The 22,542-nt window shown below is 37.4% G+C and overlaps 1 protein-coding gene and 1 pseudogene across 1 annotated transcript; both read right to left on the bottom strand.

Moving 5' to 3' along the window:
* Positions 1-6,789: 6,789 nt before the first annotated feature.
* LOC121807268 (glucan endo-1,3-beta-glucosidase 8-like) lies at positions 6,790-8,823 on the bottom strand. Its single transcript, XM_042207484.1, has 2 exons — positions 8,333-8,823; positions 6,790-8,080 (listed from the first exon to the last, which is right to left on the bottom strand). The coding sequence occupies exons 1-2, from the start codon at positions 8,689-8,691 to the stop codon at positions 6,952-6,954; spliced, it is 1,488 nt and encodes a 495-aa protein (XP_042063418.1). The 5' UTR covers positions 8,692-8,823; the 3' UTR covers positions 6,790-6,951.
* Positions 8,824-16,405: 7,582 nt separating this feature from the next.
* On the bottom strand, positions 16,406-20,106 carry LOC121808567 (annotated as a pseudogene).
* Between the last annotated feature and the right edge of the window lie 2,436 nt (positions 20,107-22,542).

Raw genomic sequence — 22,542 nt, 5'->3', positions numbered from 1 at the left:
GGCATCGCAATACCAGTCTCCCGCCATCACTTCGGTTCTCTGCGCCGCCGCGTACGCCTCCACCTCCGCCGGCGTGGAGTACTTGGGGCAGCCGCAGCGCTGGCACGCCTCCCGTTTCTTGAAGTTGATGTGCTGGCACGCATTGCACATCCAATCTCCTCCGCTCATTCTCTCTCTCTCTCTAGAAATAGTAGGACTATATATTATAACTAGTGTGTGTTGTGTTGTTGGACTTAATTGGAAGTGGTATTTGGAAAGGGAAGATCAATGTAGGTGGTGGTGAATTTGGAGAATGGATGTCTTGGGCTTTATATACTAGTGAGGTGGGACCCCAAACTTAGAGTTGATGACACATTTTTCCTTATCTTTTCTTTTCTATGGAGAAACGTGCTTCTCTAGGTGGTGTGGCTAGGTGGCGCTACATATCATCGATTCCTCGTGTTAGATTTTTACGAGGGCTGGAAACTGTCTCATTCGTTGAATCGTATGATGAATAGATATCAACTAAAACCCTAATAAGGTTTTATCTTAAACCTAATTGCTGATAAAAGAAATAATTCAATATCTACATAAATTCTATATGTAACAACTTATATGTGAATATCTCTTAATGCGCTAGCGCTGGTTACCGATGTTGGTTCATCAAAATTCAGAAAGTTAGCTCCCACTAATAATTTTTCCAAGCTGCATGTTATTGATTTATAAAGTAGACATGTATATAAATCTACTATAGGATTGGATGATGATATTAAAACACGAAACGTAATTTGTAACAAAGGGTTCCAAAGAGGTGTGGGGATGTATATGATTAAAACTATGGAAATTGGTAAGTTGAAAAAACACGTGATGACTAGACCAATAATGGAACTTTTTCGATGATTCGATAAGCATTATTACTGAAAAAGAGTTGGAAATATTATTCTGTATTCTATGCCCATTTGTGGGAGTAGCTAGGTATTATGAGGGGTAGATGTTATTTGTGGGGTGGTTCCTTATACTTATAGTATTTCATTTCACGCCATAAATATTTATGTATACTAATTAATTGTCTCAATCAATGAAAGGTATATATATATATATGAGGGGGGTCGACGCCGATCTTGCTAGTAGCTTGATTCTTGTGTTCCGACACCTAATTAAACCAGTTTTATCTCGAATTTCTATATCTTAAATAGGAGTACATACAATAAATTTTAACTATACTAGTACTACTTAATTATGATATCCCTTTTTGTATATTTGAGGAAATGTGAGTATTCTTTTTTCAGTAGCATTATATTTTTCGAAAGATGGAAATATGCATATAGATTTTATATAGTTCCGGTTAATGTGGTTCAGGCTAGTTTTGAAATAAGTATAAAGAAAGGAAACAGATAAAAATGGGAATCTATTCCTCATAATGCACATACATTGTCAAATTCCAATTCATCCTCGCACCGTTTTATATTCCTTCTTTTCTAAATAATTCAATAGCCATCCCGATATGAAACGACATCTCAATCGACACATTTATTTTTTTAATTTTCAAGTTCCTAAATAATAAATCAATTTAATAAAAAGATTAGACTTCTCATTTGATAACATATTAATTATTAGCCAACTTGACCAAGCTAACTAGGTCATGATCAGGACATTGTAGGGACAATATATATACATCAAGAATATTGCTTTTGAAATATGAGAAACACTAAAAAACCGCAAAATTAACCACAAATATTCCATCTTTAATTGAATTAAGCGTATAAACATGGTCAAATGACTCACCGTGGAAATATATTGATAAAACATAGACTAATGCAGAAAACAAAATACTAGAAGAATTATAAAGAAAATAAAAGACTAATGTTATAGAATCTGACATCTGCTTCACCAGGCACATTTCATGTTTTTATAAACTCGATCCGGCTTGAATAATGATGTAGAAGTAGAACCATCATCTTTGAGCATTTTTGTTTGCATACAAATAAGAGTAACTATATGATCATAATGCAATTTAATTAATGATTACGTAAAACCTTTCTTTGACCATTTTTGTTTGCATACTATTGAATAATGCATGCATGTGGTTACTACTCCCTTGCATTTAACATGCTTGAGTTCATTGAGTAACTAGAAAATCTAAAGGCAAATAAAAGTAGAATCTCATTTTCGTCACTAAAATAAGGAGGCCAAATTCCAATTTAATTACAAACAAATGTTCTTTGAAACATGAACAAATTAAGTTATCATCTATTTGCCTCAAAAATAGATAGGGTATATTCTGCACAACTTTTGGCTGTCTGAAATAATTGAGTGAAGGGCTATAAATTTTCATACATGTAAGATTCCTAGTTATTTTACACCAGAAAAGCTGACATTATTATGGGACTGAGAGAATCAAATAGATCGAGATGAATATATAATACTCAATTATAAGATTAATCTATTGTTTTAAATTGGAGACCATTTACTACGAATCAGGTCACTTAATTTGACTCTGGTGATTAAAAAGCTACTTAGATTAAATGTATCTCGTTGGATCAAATATTCTGTTCGCCGCTCTACTTTAATTTGTTTTGAGCCTCATTGCGCACATAAATATATTTTTTATAAATAACAATTCCCGGAAGGCGAATTCCGATTAACTTCTTTTTTAAGTATAAAAAATTTACTAGCATTAGCAAGTTCTTGCTTCAATATTATTTGTAAGCTTATGCTTATAACAATATGCACGCAACAACCATGAGGTAGAGCAACTTAATTAGCTTTTTACTAAATAAATCAATTACTGTAGTATTGCATTATAATCTAATAATAATAATAATAGTATAACTAGACACACAAATTAGTATTTTTAATAGTATTAAAAAATGTAATTAGCTGTTCTTTTTGTTGCAGTGATATAATAACATGAGTACTTTTCTTAATCTATTTAGAAGCGATATAGTTGTAGCATTCACTAAATAAGAATCATAAGAGAATCGTGGTCAACAATTACTTATAAAATAGTGAATTGGCTATAAATATTTTGAAGAGTTCAAAACTATTTTAATGTATTCGACTGAGACATTTATCTATTTGATTTTTTTGTGGCGTACCTGACGTGGCATGATGATAGACTCTAGATCTATCAAACTAGAGCACCAATGATTTATAGCGAAACGAAGAACAAGATAAACCCTAGTTGAGGTGCTAGGATGCGGGAATGAGAATAAATTTATACTTATTTCTCAAAAAATACGATAGAATTCTATTATATAGAATTCTAAACCCTAACATATGTCTTGCTAATAAGAAAGATAATTAAAATAAAAGATTACAAAAGATACGGAAAATAAATAAAGATAACTAACTAAAATATTGGAGATGATCTTCGGAGAGATTTGCTAACATCGAGGACCCTATCACATGACTTCACATTATGACATGTTGCCTTGCCTCGGATTCGATAAGAGAATCGTGATCACCAAATTTTGAGACCATACACAAATAAATACGACCAAAATAAAAATATGAGGAAAATAATTTTTGAATATTTACCGTCCCTTTATTCCTGAAAAAGAGGATGTTTTTCATTCTCCTCAATAATTACATGAAGGAATCCAAATCCTAAGGCTGAGCGACGTGGAAAATAGCCACAGTTTTTTTATTTGTATAATATATGGTCATAGATATAGAGCTGCCCATGAGACCATGTTCGGTACTCAGTGGCGGAGCCATGTGTGAACAAGGGGTACCACTGTACCCCAAAACTTGTCTTCATAAGGTAATTAGATAACTCGGTGAGTTGGTCCAGCGGTATTTTCCACTTCTAACACAGCAAGGGACCGAGTTCGAATTATCATTCGCTCTTACCATTTGCTCTTTTTCTTTTGTTTATTCAATTATCATCTTTAATATTCTAATATGGATTCCAAAATAGAAACTCATCCTTGCAGATATCTTTATTTTTTTGTTTTATTAAATCTTATGCATTTCTTTTGTTTTTTATAATATTTTAATGCATTTGAAAGTTGAAACCTACACAATTCACATATGTATTTATTTTTTCTGTTTTTTCAAATCTCTTAAAGCATTTTTTTATAACTTCACATTTTAGCTTTTTTAAAAATGTTTTATTACATTTAAACCTACACAATTAGCACATATATTTATTCTTTCAGTTTTCAAACCATTAAAAGATTTTTTTTCATATGTTCATCATTTTAGGTTTATCAAAATATTCTAATGTATTTTAATTCCATATATATCCTTTGGTCATAATACATATCTTTTCAATTCTCTTGTGCACATTGTTTTAATAACAAAAATAAAATCATAAATTTTGATTGAGAAACAAATTAAAGAAAATAAAAAGAATTGGCTAGTTTTGAAGCTTCGAAGAGCTATAATAATTTATCGTTCCCCTAAATGAGAAATCATGGATCCGCCACTGTCGGTACTCCATGGTCGACTGCTAGTCCGCCACATCATTCTCAGTTGAAAAAAAAGTGGAAATAATCGGCTATTAAAACTCTTACATCTTGTCCCACATCGACTTGGTGTGTGATCCTAGTTCATCTATATAAGTGTGGATAACTCTTCCCTTTATAAGGCTTTTTAAGGGGTGAGTGACTCATTTCTAATAGCGGCCCTTGTATCTCCTAGACGGAGGCCTCTTCCACGCCAACCGCCTGGTCTCCATCCTATTTTATTTCATCACCAAATGAGATTATGTCAGGATGATGAGATATAGTAGTATTTTTTAAACTTTGTATAGCTTTAATATATATTTAAAAATTCTAAAAATTATATTAAAATTTATAATTTTTCATCCTCTATAAATAGAGACAACATATACTACAGTTTTGCATACAAAAAATATCATCTTTTCTCCTTCTATAATCCTTCTTGTTTGATATAATTTCATAGTATTTTTTAGTTTCCTTTGTTGCTAACTATAGATGATGATGAGAATAATATATTCTCCAAATTAGGGCTGGCAATTTTTGACACGACACGATAACAAGACTCGAACCGGCACAAAATTAATGAGTTTGGGTCAGAGCTTATTGGGTTCGTGTACTTATCGGGTCGACCCACTTATTATTAAAATCAGTTCATTAATTCTTTTTTTTTCTTTCGAAGTCATCAACAATGTAATACCAACAAATGACTTAGCCGAAGACTTTTTAAATGTCAATGACCAAGCTCAAACTGGAAGTTCATAGCCTCCACATCCACTACTTTTGCTACTTCTTGAAAGCTTCATAGGTTAGACTTCATACATGCTTAATTTGTACAATATACAATACATCAATTTAATTGTTACTTCCTTAAATTATGTGTTTGCAGATAGGAAGATCCTGATGGAGTTTGTTGCTTGCTACATTGACCAAGAATTTGTAAGAAAGAATGAAGTATTTTTTGTTGAATTTTGTGAGATTTTTGTTGGATTTTGTTACTAAGAAATTATTGATGTTTTTATGTTTGGATCAGATTTTATAATCAACAATTGGATGTTTTTGGATGTTTTTAATAGGTTTAACCGTTATCAGATCGTGTTGTTATCGAGTCCTTATCGTGTCATCTCATGTACGTGTTGTTATTGTGTCGTGTTGACCCGAAGTGGTTCGTGTCGTTAATGGGTTCGTGTCGTGTTCGTGTCGTGTTCGTGTCTAAGGGTAGCGGGTCGTGTTCGTGTTCGTGTTTGAGGTTTTCTTAACAGGTCGTGTCCGTGTTTGTTGTTATCGTGTTCGTGTCGTTATCGTGTCGACACGATAACTATCCGACATGCACGATTTGCCACCCATACTCCAAATTTCTATCCTTCCCAAAACTTTAACCCTTCCCAAAATTTTAATCCTTCCTAAGATTATTTTCCTAACTTTAATGATTTTTCAAATTCTGATCAATTTCTAAGTTCATTTCAAAACCAACATTCAAGCCAAGACATATCACAAACCAACATAAGTGTTTCAACCATTCCACATGGTTGGAGTGAGCAAGAAGGCATTGCATTAATGTCTGCTTGGTGTTTCATGAGCACGAATGCAATTGTTGGCACCAACCAAACTAGTGCCCATCTATAGCAAAATGTTCTTGATCTATATGAGCAAACAAGAAAAGAAAATCCAAGAATAAGCAAACAAAGAAGTTCGGAGTCATTGAGACAGTAGTGCTACAAACAACTCAATACAAATGTCTTAGAATGGATTGGTCCATACAAACATGCGCATGATCGCTACGAGTGGCCAATTTTCAAATAATCGAGAGATGCAGGTAACTGAAGTGGGTAATTTATAGCGAAATTTCATTTCATAATTACAAATGAAATTGCAATCAATAAGATGTATTTCTTTATTATACTATGTTGTATGTACATGGACTATTAAATCATTTAATATTATCGGTTAGATTCTAAAGGTCTTAAGTTAGTGAACGTGATACAACAAAATAAGAGTTTATTCTAAACAATATTGCTTAGGAACTCTATTCATAATCACCAAACTATCAAACTAAAATTTGGAATTGCATTTTTCTTTATTTTCGTATTCGCCTCCCCTTTGTTTTATTTTTCTGATATTTTTCTTCCTTTTCAATATTTTAACTGACTATGTTGGAGTTTCTAAGCACATCTATTTTTCACAAATGAGAAACCGTTTCTTTAACTTGAAAGAATTAGGTTTAAGGTTTCAAATTGGCAACTAGGATAGCTCGCTCCTCTTGGACAATTTCATTTGAAAATATTAGGCTCAATTGGCTTTCTCTAATGCTTTTTATCCTATGCTATAGCATCGACCAAGTGATATCAAACATCATGCAAGCCAATTTAACACTCTAAAAAATCAATATAAAAAGTGTTAATACTTTTAAGTTCAAAAAGGTAATACTACTAAAATAGGATAAAAATCCACCTATCAAATGGGGTCCTTAACACAAAACCACACCCCAACAACCTTAAGACACAAGAAGCAAAAACACAACACAACCTTAAGACACAAGAAGCAAAAACACAACACAGCCTTCAGCAACCATAAGCAAAATGCTAACCAATTCCCTCCGCAGCATCAGCACAGGACGATTTCCATAGCCAATCATCACAGGAAACATGCATCTGCTATCCGAGGGGTCCTGGTTCGTGATCATCGCGAGCCCCGAGAAATCGCAATCCCACTCATTCTGATCTTTGAGCTGGTAGTACATGTTGAACGCGTACGACGCGTTCCCCTGCACGCTTAAATGATTGCACGACGAGCCGTACCCCAATGCCGTGCAATCAGACAGGCTGCATGCATAGTCCACATTCTTCGCCAAATCCCACTCCACATCCTTGGCGCGTGGGTCCAACACGCACCACCGCCTCATCATATAACCCACCCCTTGCACGGCCACGAGGCCCCTATTCTGCTGCGAGCCCAAGAGATCGAGCTCGTATTTAGGCTTACCATCGAACTCGAATATCCCCCAGTGTCGCTCGAAGCTTCCTGGGTCGATGCTCTTGGCATCCTCGTCGATCAGGCTGAATAGATAAACGTCTATTCGGCCTTTTCTCAGAGGCGTGCCCTGTCCACTCATCACGTGCTGGATTAGACCCTGATTGAACCTTTCAGCACTCTGTACATTTGCATGCCTGTCGCCATCAGTGGGCCATCCCACTTCACCTACCATGATTTTCATATCTGGGTACCCTGCTCTGGTCAGCGACCAGAGCAGGGTATCCAGATTGGCATCAAACACGTTGGTGTAGATGTTGTTTCCGTCCCGGAGCGGCTTGTTGGAGCCGTCGAAGAAGGCGAAGTCGAGGGGGAAGTAGACGTTGGCGTAGAGGCTGAGGAACGGGTAGATGTTGACGACGAAGGGGGCGTTGTTGGAGTAGAGGTACTGGATGATCTGGACCGTTAGATCACGTATCTCAGGGCGGAAGTCGCCTGCGGATGGGACCGGGTTGGAGTCCGGCGAGTTGTAGATGTCGGCGTTGAAGGGAACCGTGGCCTTGATGTTCGATCCGAGGCCAGCCTTGTCGATCGCTTCCTGGATGTTCTTCAACGCCGGCAGCGTCTGGTGCAAGTAGGTCCCGTTGTAGGTCTTCAGGAAAGGCTCGTTTCCAACGGCTACGTACCTTTGAGACGAGATCAATTAGTTAAGTTAATTAATGATTTACTTCCTTCGTTGCATAGTAGTGCAGATATTTCTTTTCGGCATTGCAATTAAGAAGAAAAGTTGTGTAATATAAATAAAAAGATAATAAAGTGGGTCAGAGAAAAAAGTAAAGCTGGAAAAATATGTTACTTTTTACTAAAATAGAAAAATGACTATAGTACTGTAGAATGAAAAGAAAGGAGTATAACGCTATGCTTGAATTTTTATGTACTTGATGTTGACGCCGCCGGGATGAGCGTAGGAGGTGACGTTGGCGTCGACCCAGGAGGCAGCGGCGGTGGTGTCGGAGCTCATCTCGGCCAGCATGTTGTTGGGGACGGCGAGCATGACCTCGATGGGGGAGCCGGATAACGCGTCCAAGATGGTGTCGTCGGCGTCGAAGAGCTTCACCTTGTTGAAACCATTGGCTTTCAGCATATCAACGACGCTCGAAGGAGACAATAGGTGTGTTGCCATTGTGCCCCAATTCACTCCCACGCTAGTGCTACTGCTTGGTGATGGTGCCATCATCATCACACACAACAAAATTACCACATTTTGATGATGATTTGACTCTGTGATTTTCTGCATCTTGATGCTTTTTTTGCTGGCTGTTTTGAGAGGATTGTGTTGAAATAAAATGGGAGAATTGATTCTTGAATTTCTTAATTCTGTTATTCAGTTATGCATGCAATTGCAAGGAGAGCCACTGAGAAATGTGTGTGAATTGAATTGATGATAATAGAGTATAATGCAGAACATGACAATCCCATGCCAAGGTATAATCTCTGATGCTCAATTTGACTAGGCCACGATTATGTCATGTCACTCTCTCTCCATCTCTACATTTAAGATTTTGATATCATCTTTTTATTATTTAATGTTACATTATCTGTTTGACTATTTAATGTTATATAAGTATAATGTTACATTATTTCTAGTGTCTCCTTATAGCAAAAATCAAATATTTTTTAGCTCTTCGATTTGTAACATTAGATCTCATAATTATATTTGTATTATATTTGATTCATGAGATTGAATTTCATGACTTAATTCTACATACATGGATAGTAATTTGATAATTAGTCACAGTCAGCCCCCTCCTACTAAATAATCTCATAATTTAATTCTAGATTATATCTTGCTATTATTTTATCTAGTAACCTTATGCTAGTAGCATCCATTATTCTTGAAGTTGTGGACTCCGTTAACAAAGCGTTCGTACAAAGGCTTAATAACTTGTCACGAACAATCTGGATTTGAACTTCGTGGAAGCATTTCAATGTCGAGGTCAAACAATACACCTACCATGAGTAGCCGAATAGACAATCAAAATAATGTTGAATATCTATAGTCCATCTTATGACTAACACCAGAGATTCGAGGGGCACGCGATATGCATGAGTATAGAAAGAAAGCGAATGAAAGCACCAATTAATTAATTGTACGTATTAAGTTGTTGACACAGGGGTGTTGATTTGAGTATAGACGTGATTTCTTGAGCTTCTAATATGCTTGGTTGGTGTGATGACTTTGTTACAGCTCTTTCCACCCCAAATCTTCCTTTCTTCAATCACTTAGAATTTCTCATCAATGTTTCAGCTTTCAATTTTTTTCTCAGAAACTTTTTCTATAATAGAATGACTAAAGTCAGAATTCCATATTTTTGGGAAAATATGTTTATATCCACACATTTGATACTCTTTGAATATATTTCAAAATGACTAAAAATGCGTTTGATACAAGTGGGAGTATTTTTTCATGGCAGTATATTCCCAAATTTACCCTTACTTTTTTTTGTTGTGTGGCCAATTTACCCTTCCCAACCCTAGCAATCAACATCAGGCGGGAGACAAATTAAGCACGGCCGACGGCCGACATTCCCTTCTCTTCACTCCAGCGGCGGACAAATCTTAGAAACTGGACAAATCTTAGAAATCAAGGGGTTTATGTTCAGGTATTTCACTCTCGTGCAAGAAGCTTCGCATCAAATCTCTCTCTCATGCGAAAATTGAGGTCCAACAAAGATTAATTTAGATAGGATCCAACCTCGTGTTGTTCGTCTAATGTAGTTTGTAGCTTTCATCCATTTCAAGAGCTTGAATTTGTCGAACCAGAAGCAGCGGATGAGAAGAGAAGAATAGCGTTGAGAAGAAGAGGATAGCTTTGAGAAGATTATTTATTTTCTCGCAAATATTAGAGCATCCACAATGGTTTTGGACAAGCAATAGTCCAGTCATAGCCTAGCCACAAACTCCTCCTGCCACATCAGCAGCCCTAAAAACTCCTCATGCCACATCATCAGGACAAGCAACTGGATAAGCAATAGCTCAGCTATAGCCTAGCCACAATAAACAAAATTATAAAAATAAATAATTAACAATCACACAAAATACAGAATTAAATTTTCGACACAGATACGGGAATACTCAATAATAATATTAAAATTTAAAAATTACATTAATTAAAAAAAGTACATTAATTTTTAAAAAAATTACATAAATAAAAAAAATCCTCCTCCACACACGAGCCCCCCGCCTCCGCCTCACTCCTCGCCGTCGCCACCGTTGTCGCCGCTATCCGGACCCCCAAATCTGCGGCATCTGAGCCTGTGTCTGAGGCCTCTGCCTATGCCGCGGCGGAGGTTAAATCGGCCCGCATACTCACGAGCATCGCGTGGAGAAAACTCTTCCCCTCGGGGTCGGTTGTCGCCCTCCATTCAGCTAAGACCTTCCACATCTGAGAGCGCGTTTGTTGACGCATGAAGAAGGCGAGGTCGGCTGTCGACTGGCTAACAGGGGGGGATACCGACTGGACCTCCTAGGAGGCCTGGCGAGCCCGTAGCGCCCGCCTTTGACCAATCGGGCGAGCACGGCGAGCAAACGCGGGAGGGGACGGGAACTCCTGTGCATCCTCGGGGAGGTCGTGGGAACCGCCGTTGCTGCCGCCGCCGCTGTAATCACCGGTATAGTTCAGGTGCTGCTTCTTCGGCCAGCCAACGTCGACACTTGCCCGAAACTTCTCGGAGTCCATCAGCACCTCGTAGCAGTTCTAGTAGGTGAACTCCTTGTAAAGCCCGGGCACGGGGAACTCTTTCTCCGCCATCCTCCTGCAGTCCTCGTCAGTTTGGCCACTGGTCTGCATTCGGAGGGCGTTGGTGTACAAGCCCGAAAATCAGGAGACCCCAGCCCGGATTTGGTCCCACCCCTTCCGGTACTCCTCCCCGCTGCGTGGCCTCCCCTCTGGGCAAAATGCCTTGTAGGCTACTGCTATTTTAGCCCACAAGTTGACAATCCTCTGATTGTTCGAGGCGAGGGGATCATCGCAAACACTCACCCACGCTTTGGACAACGCGGCGTTCTCCACGTCCGTCCACTTTCTCCGTGTCAGGCTGTCGTCACCAGCCGGTTGCGATGACTCGTCGACCACCCTCTTCCCCTTCTTCTTCTTTGGCGCGCCCCAACCCCTCCCTACTCCCCTCGTTTGAGCGGGAGTGTCCGCGTCCCCGAGATCTATCCCCAACTCCTCTAAGGAGAAAGTATCACACCCAGTGATCTGCGTCTCCGCTGGGGTCGATGTGTGCAAAGAAGCAGTCACAAAATCAAAATTGGGGCGAAAGACGTTGTACCCCCCCCCGGCGTCCCCTGCATCCCCGGGTACCCACCCCAGCATCATCTGCATCCCGGGTTGCATCCCCGGTACCCCCTGCCCGCCCGGCATCGCTGGCCCCCCGGCACACCACCCTCGGGCATCATCTGCTGCCAAGGGTACATGTTGTAGTACCCCGCCATCGGACCCCATCCACCTCCCACGGGTACCGTGGGGGTTTGAGACCCGCTCGTCCCTGGAGTAGGCTCGTTGTTGTGCTCCATTTCGCGTTGTTGCTCTTGTACAGAAATTAAGATAGAGAGAGTACTCGTTATAACAAGTGTTGCAAATGAAAATGACGTGCAAGTCGCGTATATATAGTGTTCCGAAAATTAAATTAAAAAAATTCCGCTCGCCGATCGGGGGCCTGCAATGGCGGCCAGCCGATCGGCGAGCACTTCGGCCAGCGCGAGGGAATCGGCGTGCGCTCACCGTTATTCTCGCCGATTTGGCGCTCGCCGGCTGCAATGGTTCGGCGAGCGGACCGACGACGCCAGAGATCGGCTAGCCGGTGGGCTCGCCGCCATTGCGGATGCTCTTATTCCCGCAAAATATAATCCTACCAATTTTGATGGAAAAGTTAACCGGTGAAAGCTTCTATAGAAGATCGGGCTTTGTGCGGGCTGAGTGTAGTTTAGTGGGCTTTGAGAAAAATCAAGTAGGTATCAAACATTGTAATAATTAAGAAATGAGGCTCTTTTCTGGGTTATTGGATGGTATCAAACCAGCCCTAAGGTGGTATCCAGTTAAGAGGGCGCCAACTGTCAACTTTTCCACTCTCGTTTGATAAAAAAAAGATGAGATATAAGAAGATATGTAAAACAAGATAAGAAATACGGGCTTCATGTCAAGATAAGCAAAGATATGATTTTTTTCATTGTTGTTTGATAGAAAAAAAATTATCTAAATTGTATAGTATATTAAATAACATGGCTTAACTTGACAAATTGATGGGTTACGTAAACTTAGTTAAAGTTATAATTTTGATAAGATTGGAAAGGGCCTTTCTCTTAGATTGGACTTTGAGTTAAGTTTAACTATGATATCACTCATATATAATTCTCTATTTTGATATTACTAACTTATCAAACACGCATGTTTGTTGGAGCGCTGACATCGAAGAGCAAGTTGTTACGCGCTCTCTATCTTCGCACCTTATGTTGGTGTAATTTAACATGTTAATTTTAGTTTTGAGGATCCTCTGTCTATAATCTTCATTTTTGGAGAAATTACTTTCATGTCACGTGTTTATTTTGAAGAAATTTAACTTGCTGCTATTTCTAGGCTACTCCAACATATCCCATTCCTACAAGCACATGCTCTGCCTCGGCCTCGATTCATCTTCGTACCATGCTTTGCCTCGGCCTCTCGTCAAGTCGTCCTAGCCCCCAATCAATCCACAGACATCAGAATCGATGCATAGTTTGACATATCCAAACCATGAGATGTAAAGGAAGATTATGAATTGGTTGTTGGGCTTGGAATTAATTACTCCCTCCATCCCCGAATAAGAGTCGCTAATTTCCTTTTTGGGCCGTCTCCCATTAAGAGTCACTCTTCATTTTTACCATAAATGGTAGTAGGTCTCACATTCCACTAACTCACTCCACTCACATTTTATTATAAAATCAATATAAAAAAATGGGTCTCACATTCCACTAACTTTTTCAACCAACTTTTTTTTACATTTCTTAAAATTCGTGTCTGATCAAACAACGACTCCTATTAGGGAACGGAGGGAGTATGTGCTATTGGCCATTTGAATTTGAAAAATCAATCATGAGACATTACTTTAATTACCGATCATCCTTTTTACTTTTCTTTTCTTATCAATTTAAGAAAAGTTGCACGGATTTTTCAGTCATCCATAAGGCCACCCACAACGCTGTCGGCCGGACTGCACTTGGGTCCCAGCCCGCGGCCCACCGCGTTAAATCCCCCAATTTCCAGCCTTCGGCCCGGCGTTAGGCGTGCCTGTGCCGCAGTTCGAGAGTCTTGGCCCGGCGTTGGATGTCTTGCGGGCCGAGCCGGAAGTCCCCTCCTTTTTTATTTTCAATTTTTCATTTTTTTTGCCGGAGGAGGAAGAAAAATGGAAGAAGAAATGAAGGGGAGGAAGAGGAAGAGGGAGAGGACGAAGAGGGAGAGGAGAGTTTATTTTTATGTTGGGAATTGGGAATTTCGGAGTATAATTAATTAATTTTATATTGGGAATTGGAGATTTGAGATCTCATTTTGATTTTCTCAATCAAAATTTCCACACAAAACTCAGACACGGTAGAATTAAAAATGAAATTTATAATTTATAGTTTATAATTTTCTAATGAAATCAAATTTTTTATTTTTTATTTATAATTTTTGAATTAAAAATGAATATGTCATGTTATAATTATTCAACTCTTTAATTTTTAAAAATAAAATAGGTTGAAGTTATCTATAGTGCAATTTAATAATTATGGTATGGAATAGGATTGTGGGCCAGGGGAGGCTCTAAATATCAAATTAAATAATTCAAATCATAAAATCTAAAAGAGAATACCATTAAGCTACAGATATGGGGTTCCAGGTATTTAATGGCTGTAATAATTGGCGAAAACGCAGGAAGAATTGAATAAATATTATTAAATATCACTAAACCACAGAAATCATTCTCTATAAAAAAAATACTACTCCTAAAAAAAGAATAGAAAAAAAAATTCGACTCAGTGAATTAAATAAGTAATCGCGAGCGCAACAAGCATGAGGATGTAAGCAATTCCCTGATCAATCGCAGTGCCTGCATTTTCAAATACCAAAATATCAGCAAATCTTCCATTTAAAAACCTCAACAAAAAGAAATTAAAAAAAACACACAACTCACCGTCGCTGGAAGGCGCCGGCGCAGGTGAAGGAGCGCCGCCCTGCGCGGCGGCGAATTGAAAAATCGCCAACAGTATAAAGGCAATGATCGGAAGGCAGGCGAAATTCCTCATGGCGATCGAAGTCGGATTACGAGCAGAAAATCGAGAAGAAATTTGGGGATCTGACGACAAGGGAGAGAGAATATTAATTTTTGGAGAAAGAATAATGAATGTATGTTTAATTAGAAAATAGGAGTGGGAAAGGGATATATATATGCAACGTTAGTAGAAGATTCTAAATTCCATGCCGCGTTTGGGTTTGAATAAAATCAAAATCAAAATCAAAATCAAAATCAAATCGTGAGGACGTCTAAACAAGGCAGCGGGATAGTCAATCCATGCCTACTACACCTCATATTTATGATTTTCTCTTAAAACCCATTAATTTTTTTTATATTTTATGTTACCAAGATTTTAATGAATAGATATCACAATAAAATAAAACCAAATAAGCTTTTCCCTAAAGAAATAAATTAATATAACCAGTCTTGGAAAACTTGACCTAACTTAATTATCTTAAAAATTGTGAAAGTCGTTAAACACAACTAGAATCGTTTTCCTTACCTTTGTAGTAGTGTTTGTTTTCAAAAAATATTTTTAATTTTATATAATTCAACAAAATTTGACCGGTACAGGTATACAAGTCCGACTCCTCTCTTTCAACTTGAAATAATTGTTCTAGAATGAATTTTATTAATATCTTTTTTCATATGTCCTAATTTGGTGGAAGTGAATAGATTATTAAGAAAGACTTTCCTCGCAATATCATTTGCAATAACTTGTAGTTTGGCTTATATGTAAACTAATAATCAATTGAACTTAAATATACGATCTACTGCCATGAATAGCCAACTCGATATATATTCTTAATTATGAGTTACTGGCATAACTGAAAGAAATCTTCTCATATCACATTAGGTTTCCTTGATTTAATGTCTCAAAATCAATCTCTAGAAATTGAATATATTTTCTCTGATTATGTGAAAAATATATTTTCTCTATTTAAAACTTGATTTTATTATATCTATTAAAGAGTGATCCCAAAAATTTTGTTATAGTATATTTCAATCAGAACCCACCAATATCCGGTTAAGAGTCATTAACTTTTTTAATTAAAATTAACTTAAAATGAATATAGGGAGTAGTAGTACTAGTATTCAAGTTGTGTTATGACATGTGAATATTGGCCTTATTGGGTTTAAATTGTCTCTATAAATTGGAATTCCGCGTAATAAATTAGCTCGATTAAATCAGAGTAAAAAGTTTACCTTGATTCGGTCAATTTTCAACTCTACTTTATGTTTCGTATTTAAATTTTCTTGTTCGCCTTTCTTCTTATTTCTATCTTCCCATAAATAATAGTAACTCCTAAAAAAAAGGTCTTTCAAATTCAGGTTTGTGACACTCATAAGTCATATCTTCTCACATTATGCACTTTATATTTTAGGTAATAAAATTTGTCAAAATTTATGGCTGCTGATATTTCTATCTATTACAGTATATCACATATTAGGTTGTGATAAGAGGTGCGTTATAATGTTAACTTTTCTTAAATTACAAATTTGCTAACTCATCACGTCTTATTTATAAGTGAAGACAAACATCGAGGGTTCTATTAAGTTTCGATGCTTTAAAAAATAAATATATCAATTTTACCATATTTAAAATAAATGTTATAGTGATTTTACCCTCTAATAAGCATATATAGATTGTTTTTGTATGTTTAAAATTTTTGGGAGGATAAAATTTATTGGTGATAATACTGGTTTTTTTGTACAAAGATCAAATCATAACATTGATCAAATTTAGCAAATTAGATAATGGTAATGCCTCCATCTAAAGGTAGCTAGATCGTAACACTATTTTTATTCAAACAGTCTGAGAGCTTATTTCAGTAACATATGGAGCTAAACAGCATAGAGTCCACCAAAATACACGGGAAGAATAACTTGAAAAACTTTCACCTAATCACTGTTTATCCACACATAAAAATCAAACTCTCTTCTTGTTCCATGATTACACAATTGCAGAGCATCTGTAGTAGTACACCTGGGTATATATTGCAATCACCCTTTACACATTCAATTCCTCGATTTCTTGCCCCAAAGGTTCGAAAAGAGCTTTCACTTCAGCAGGATTCACTTCGTCTAGGCTTGGCGGATTCCACTTGGGATTCTGATAAAAGACAGACATCAGAGATGGACTTAAACGTTGGTTCAAGACTCGCTCGATAATTAAACGCTTCAGTTTCGCTACGCATGTTTGTTGTACTAGAGCAACAAAACAATATAGATCTGCAAATCTAATTGCCAAGCTTCAACAAAACCAGTGAGTTTTCAACTAATAAGGGCAATGGAGGAGTAGGACTTCATTAGATCATAAGTATTTCAGCAAATTATATAGGCAAAGGAGGCAGATAGTTGGATGTGTAAGATGACATGTATACTGAAGATGAATATAATTGAAACCCAGGCAGTTTTTAGGGATTACACCAATCAGATGAGAGTTTCTACTTATTAACCAGGTGCAAAGGATATTAAAGAAAACATGTCATCATTCACCAGATCTTTGTCCACTAAGACAGCCCGCACGCACGCCTTCTGAGAAATCATTTCGAAGAGACGACCTTATTGCAATTCGATATTCAGTTTTCATAACACCAGTCAGCTGGAAAGAGACGGTTACAAAACAAAAGCAACGAGGAAATATGTAGATCAATGTCTGAGTAAGCAAACAAAGTTTTTCTTTTCTCCCTACGAAAGAGAGCTGACGGGGGTAAGAAAAGTAAGGCCACTACCTTGGATAACTCGTCATTAATGTTGCCTTGAGCAGACGAAACTCGTGAAACATGCTCATCTGTGAGGCAAAGAGAAAAGGGGCCTCCTTTCTTGAGCCCTTGCAAGGCATCCTTTGCCCACTTTAACACTGTGGCAATAAGAAGAAGAATGAAAACGCACATTAAATTATTTCCCCGGGAGGAAAAGAAAATAAAATATTTGAGGGCAAAAATAAAATGCATGTTACATTCAAAGATGAGAAAAGAACATAGGGATTGGAGGTTACCCAGTGAATCACCACTTAGCTGGTGATTTTCCAGCTCCTTGATAACCTCCTTCACAGATTTGTTACTTCCAAAGGTTGAAATTATCCGGGGTAAAAGCAACTTCAGACGAGGTTCTGACTCCGGGTTTCTGCTATATTTTTCCAACAGTATTCTGATGTCCTGATCAGGGTCCTCAGAACTACATTGTGTAATAGACAAATTAGAGAATTTATTTAATGAAGGGCACTAAAAAAAGTATCCAAAGAGTATGCACTATTTCCTTTTTCATCCGTCCCCAAAGAGTATGCACTTTCAATTTTGGAAACTTTTTTCTCTCTAATGAGGTGGGACCCATTCTCCACTAACAATACTTAAAAACTTTATCTATCTATCTCTCTCTTACTTTACCAATAATGCATTAAAACTCGTGTCGAACCCAAAGTGCATCATACTCTTTGGGGACAGAGGGAGTAGCATTTTTCCTAGAACAATCTGTCCTCTAGATGTAAAAACAAAAGGAAAAAAGATGGAAAACCACATAGATATCAAATGAGAAACATGTCAACATTTTCAAACCTTTGCATCTCAATAGTGTTAAGATCAAGAAGGTTCCTAAATTTGACTACAAAATGGGATTACACACTCGTGCTAGACCCTGAAGGCAGAAACACAGAAGTATAACATGTAGAACATGTTAGAAGTTAAAATTATAAGCAATTTTCAGTGTAACAGTGTTTATCTTATTGAGACAAACATACAAAGTGATTGCCAGGAGATCGTCCTTTAGTGCAGCCAAGCTCCCAGAAGGCACATAATGAGTTCCCAGACCAACATATAGAGCACAGCTGGCGTTGATACTCTATTTCCAGTCAATCCAAGATAGGCCCCTGAAAATTGGAAAGGGATCAGAAACATAATAGATCATGAAATGAAGAATCCCCAATTCATATCATGATAAAATGGATCGTCTTAGTAAATTTATATATGAATCTCTGTTTTCAAAATATAGAAGTTTTATCATGAGGTATACAGCGTGGCCTTCAAAAATCAGTCAAAAGCTTTTAACAGAAAGGAGTCAGGCTGGGGATTCCCATATGTAACCAATTACAAACCAAAGGACTGACCTACTGCTCCTTCTCCAGGACTTTTTGCTGCTATATATGCAAAACCAACATCTGGAAATAGGCCAATACCAGTTTCTGGCATAGCAAGGACTGTTTTCTGAAACAAATGATACACAACAATAGATACTTTAGATCCTCATCTAATATGCAGCTAGGATGTGCTAGAAAATCAATTACCTCAGTTATGAGCCTGTATCGACCATGACCAGATAGTCCAATGCCAAATCCCATTGTAATACCATCCATGAAGCAGATATAAGGCTTTTTGTACTCAAATATCTTGCATATCAGGGAATATTCTGCAGTAAAGACCTAACAATCAGCTCAAAATGATGAGTGACTTTTTTGAGAAGAAATGGATTTATGTAACTCAACAAAATGCTTCTACCAAAACACACCCTAGACGCAAGAGTTTATCCATATTGGTCTGAACACAATCTTTGCATTATGTGAATAAGCAAGTGCACGCCAATTTAAGACAGTGCAGGAAACTTATTCCAGAGTCAATGGCATGATCATACAAGTTCATTGACTCTAAATGGAAACTTCATGTGATTTTCATAAATTCATTAATAATTTCAACCGCTTCGTTTTATGAGATAAACCAATGCTTTCGAATTCATGTACAAAGTTGTAAGTGCCTGCATGTGTGGCATACACATTAAACCTGCATACAAACAACTAAGTTGACGATAAATTATCACCTCACTGAAACACCACATCTAATGTCTCAGTGCTTGATAAGTACTATTACAAGTAGCATGCAACCCGTTGCAAGTTGTTTAGATGGAGCAGTTATCATGAATCGGAATATGCTTTTATAACATGCAAAATAATTCGATACACATGTTCCTACGGTTATTCTTCATCAATTTTCCACTTTTGGATGCTACAAGACCTTGATTTTTCGTTGTAATCTCCTTCACATCACCACCTGCAAACGAAGTAGTTAACTAAAAGTCTCAGCTGCCAAATCCAGATTCCAGCCAGAAGGCACGATTTATACAACCACAAATCAGGAGGGAAAAGGGGAGGTTCGAAGCAAAACTGTAAAAGTCAGTCTCGCAACAGACAGTTCATGACAATAGAGAAACCTTTTGGACAAGAGGAGTGGATTTATCCTTTTGAATTTCAGCAGCAACACCCTTAATATCCATTCCTACATTGATCATGAATGTTTACCCTCAAAAACTTTCCAACACAACTGGCACAGAGAGTTAACAGAATCGCAATAAGGTAAATATCGATGAGCAACAGCTCTATGACCTGCTGAGAAAGCGCGAGATGAACTGCTTTCAACCAAGACACACTTCACTCTCGGATCCGATTCCCATTCATCAAGGTATGTCTTATATTTGACGTCCATATCTAGGGTTTTTTCTTCTTTTGTTCTAGACTAGAGATATAATTCCGTGTTTGTACTAGACTTTTTTTTTGTTCCGATTTTAGGAGAGACGCATGACGATTATGCGTCTTTCATAACGACGCATGAGGGTCATGCGTCTCTCTTTTTTTTCATTTTTTTTAACGACACTTGATGCGAAGCATATTTCCTATACTTTTCCCCTTAGACTACACATTTTTATGTTAATTATAACTCATCAAGTTGTACTTTTATTGAAGTTTAGGAGGGTTGGAAGCTGGAAGTTCGCCGGAAATGCATGTTGGAGGATTCCAGAACTTACACCCGGCCAGGTGAATTCCCAGATTCAAAACACCCGGTCAGGTGAAATCTATAAAGCATGCGGAGTCCAGAACAAACACCCGGTCGGGTGTTTTGACATCACCAAAACACCCGGTCGGGTGAAATCCACGAGGTGTCCAGAATGCATCGCCCGGTCGGGCGTTATGAATTCTAACTGCAATTCTGTAGTTTCTTGCGGCAGTTTTGGAGGAATAAAAAAGGGAGTACGACTTGAATTTTGCGCGTGACGTTTGGGACAGAGGAACTGGGAGAAAGAAGCAAGAGGAGAGAAGAGGAAGGAACGATCCAAACTCCATCTCGGGGGAGATCAACCATCATCTAGAGTTGGAGAACACCATGGAGTTCACGGTTCACGGTTCTTTTGGTGTAATTCATTTTAGTATGTTTGGCTAAATTTCCTTCGTTGCTCCGAATATGTTGTAGGGTGAATTGTGGATACTTTGATGATTTTTTACGGTTTAATTTATGTGAGATTCTTGTTTATGAATTGTTTAATTATTCTACTAATCTTGAGACGTCTAGATAGGTAGAACTTTGTAGCCATTATTCTATTGTCTCTTTAGCATAGATTTTGGATGTTACTCATATGCAAGGAACTCGAGATTTGATACTTGTTCAGAGAGATAGTCTCGAGTGGATCGATAGTTTTTATCTGTAAATTTGGTTTAGTGTCTGTTGCGCTTCCGTGCGGGCATTAAGTTAATATGATCTAATTATCGTGTTTGACAATTGAAGAAACTAATCTAAAGCTTGCTACGCGACCTAGTAATGGTGATAGGTTAGTGAGTAGAACTTGGGAGACGCATTCAGCTTATCCTAGGTATACAATTCCCTTGAAGTGTTCAACGGATAGGGAGCGTAAAAGAAACTTAATCCTCTTAAGCATAGTCTTGATCGTAGTAATCCATCGAAGTATCCCAATTCATATGCCCGAGACATATAGGAGCAATGCTTTCTTCTTATCCTATTTTCTAAATTTTGTATTTTATTTATCTTTGTGCGTTATCATCTCTTAATCATATTTTTTTTTCAATCTCAAATTAAATAATATATGTCTTCATGTGGTTCGACACTCTTTTACTACAACTACATTTGTACTCTTGCAGAAAGGTTGTAATTTTAGAGCTAATTTATTAAGCTTGTGTGTTATTAGTCCATTGATATAAAAGCTCGAAAAATACACATCAAGTTTTGGCGCCGTTGCCGGGGAGGCAACTGGTTATTTAATTAGGATTCTTTTTGTTTTTATTTTTGTATAGTTTTCTAACATTTTATTTTTTTGTTTCAGAGTTGTAGCTAGAAGACTAAGTCGACCCAACGACTTTAAACAAAGGCGCTAGTTGGGAGGCAACCCAATGAGTTTTTAGTTTTTTATTTTCTCTTAATAAATCGAGGGTTTTGTTTGCTCAATTCTTTCCTTCAATGTATTTAATGAATTGAGTATTTTTCTTTTTATGTTGTTTTATTTTATTTTTTTTCGTGTAGGAGCAACATGGAGATAACAATTACATTGGAGATTATGAAAGAATACACCCGCCCTCCCACCCGAGTGCACTATGGACATTATGCCAAGTTTGGGGGAATATTCTATCCCTTTACTTTTATGTTCTTCTTTGCATGCATTGAGGACAATGAAGCATTCAAGTTTGGGGGTGTTGTTTGAGTTTCAATGATTTTTATGCATGTTTCTTGGGTGTATTGTATGATAAATGTGTTTTGAATCAATGTAATTGACGGGTGCATGCTTTATCTTCGGCTTTCTGGTTAGGAAATCTTGTTTGATTTTACTTGATCTTTGAAGCTTAGGATGGATGGAATTTGTGCATGAATTTATTTGAAAGAGTATTTTGTGATTACAACCGATTTCTTGAGTTGAGGAGAGTATGAAAATCACATGTCTTGTGGAAATTATCTTGGATCGATTTTATGAAAATCACATGTCTTGTGGAAATTATCTTGGAAATTATGAAAATCACATGTCTTGTTTGAAAACCACAATAATTGTCACATCCCACTAACTTTCTC

Source organism: Salvia splendens, chromosome 6 (assembly GCF_004379255.2).
Source record: "Salvia splendens isolate huo1 chromosome 6, SspV2, whole genome shotgun sequence".
In the NCBI taxonomy this organism is placed as follows: domain Eukaryota; kingdom Viridiplantae; phylum Streptophyta; class Magnoliopsida; order Lamiales; family Lamiaceae; genus Salvia; species Salvia splendens.
Note: the sequence above shows the minus strand (reverse complement) of the source record. Positions and strands in the feature narration are given on the sequence as shown.

What these genes read in the sequence shown, in the direction of transcription:
- LOC121807268 (XM_042207484.1), bottom strand. Translation starts at nt 8,691, where the DNA reads ATGCAGAAAATCACAGAGTCAAATCATCATCAAAATGTGGTAATTTTG. An exon ending in CCCGGCGGCGTCAACATCAA is followed by an intron (nt 8,081 to 8,332) that starts GTACATAAAAAT and finishes CTCGTCTCAAAG; the next exon opens with GTACGTAGCCGTTGGAAACG.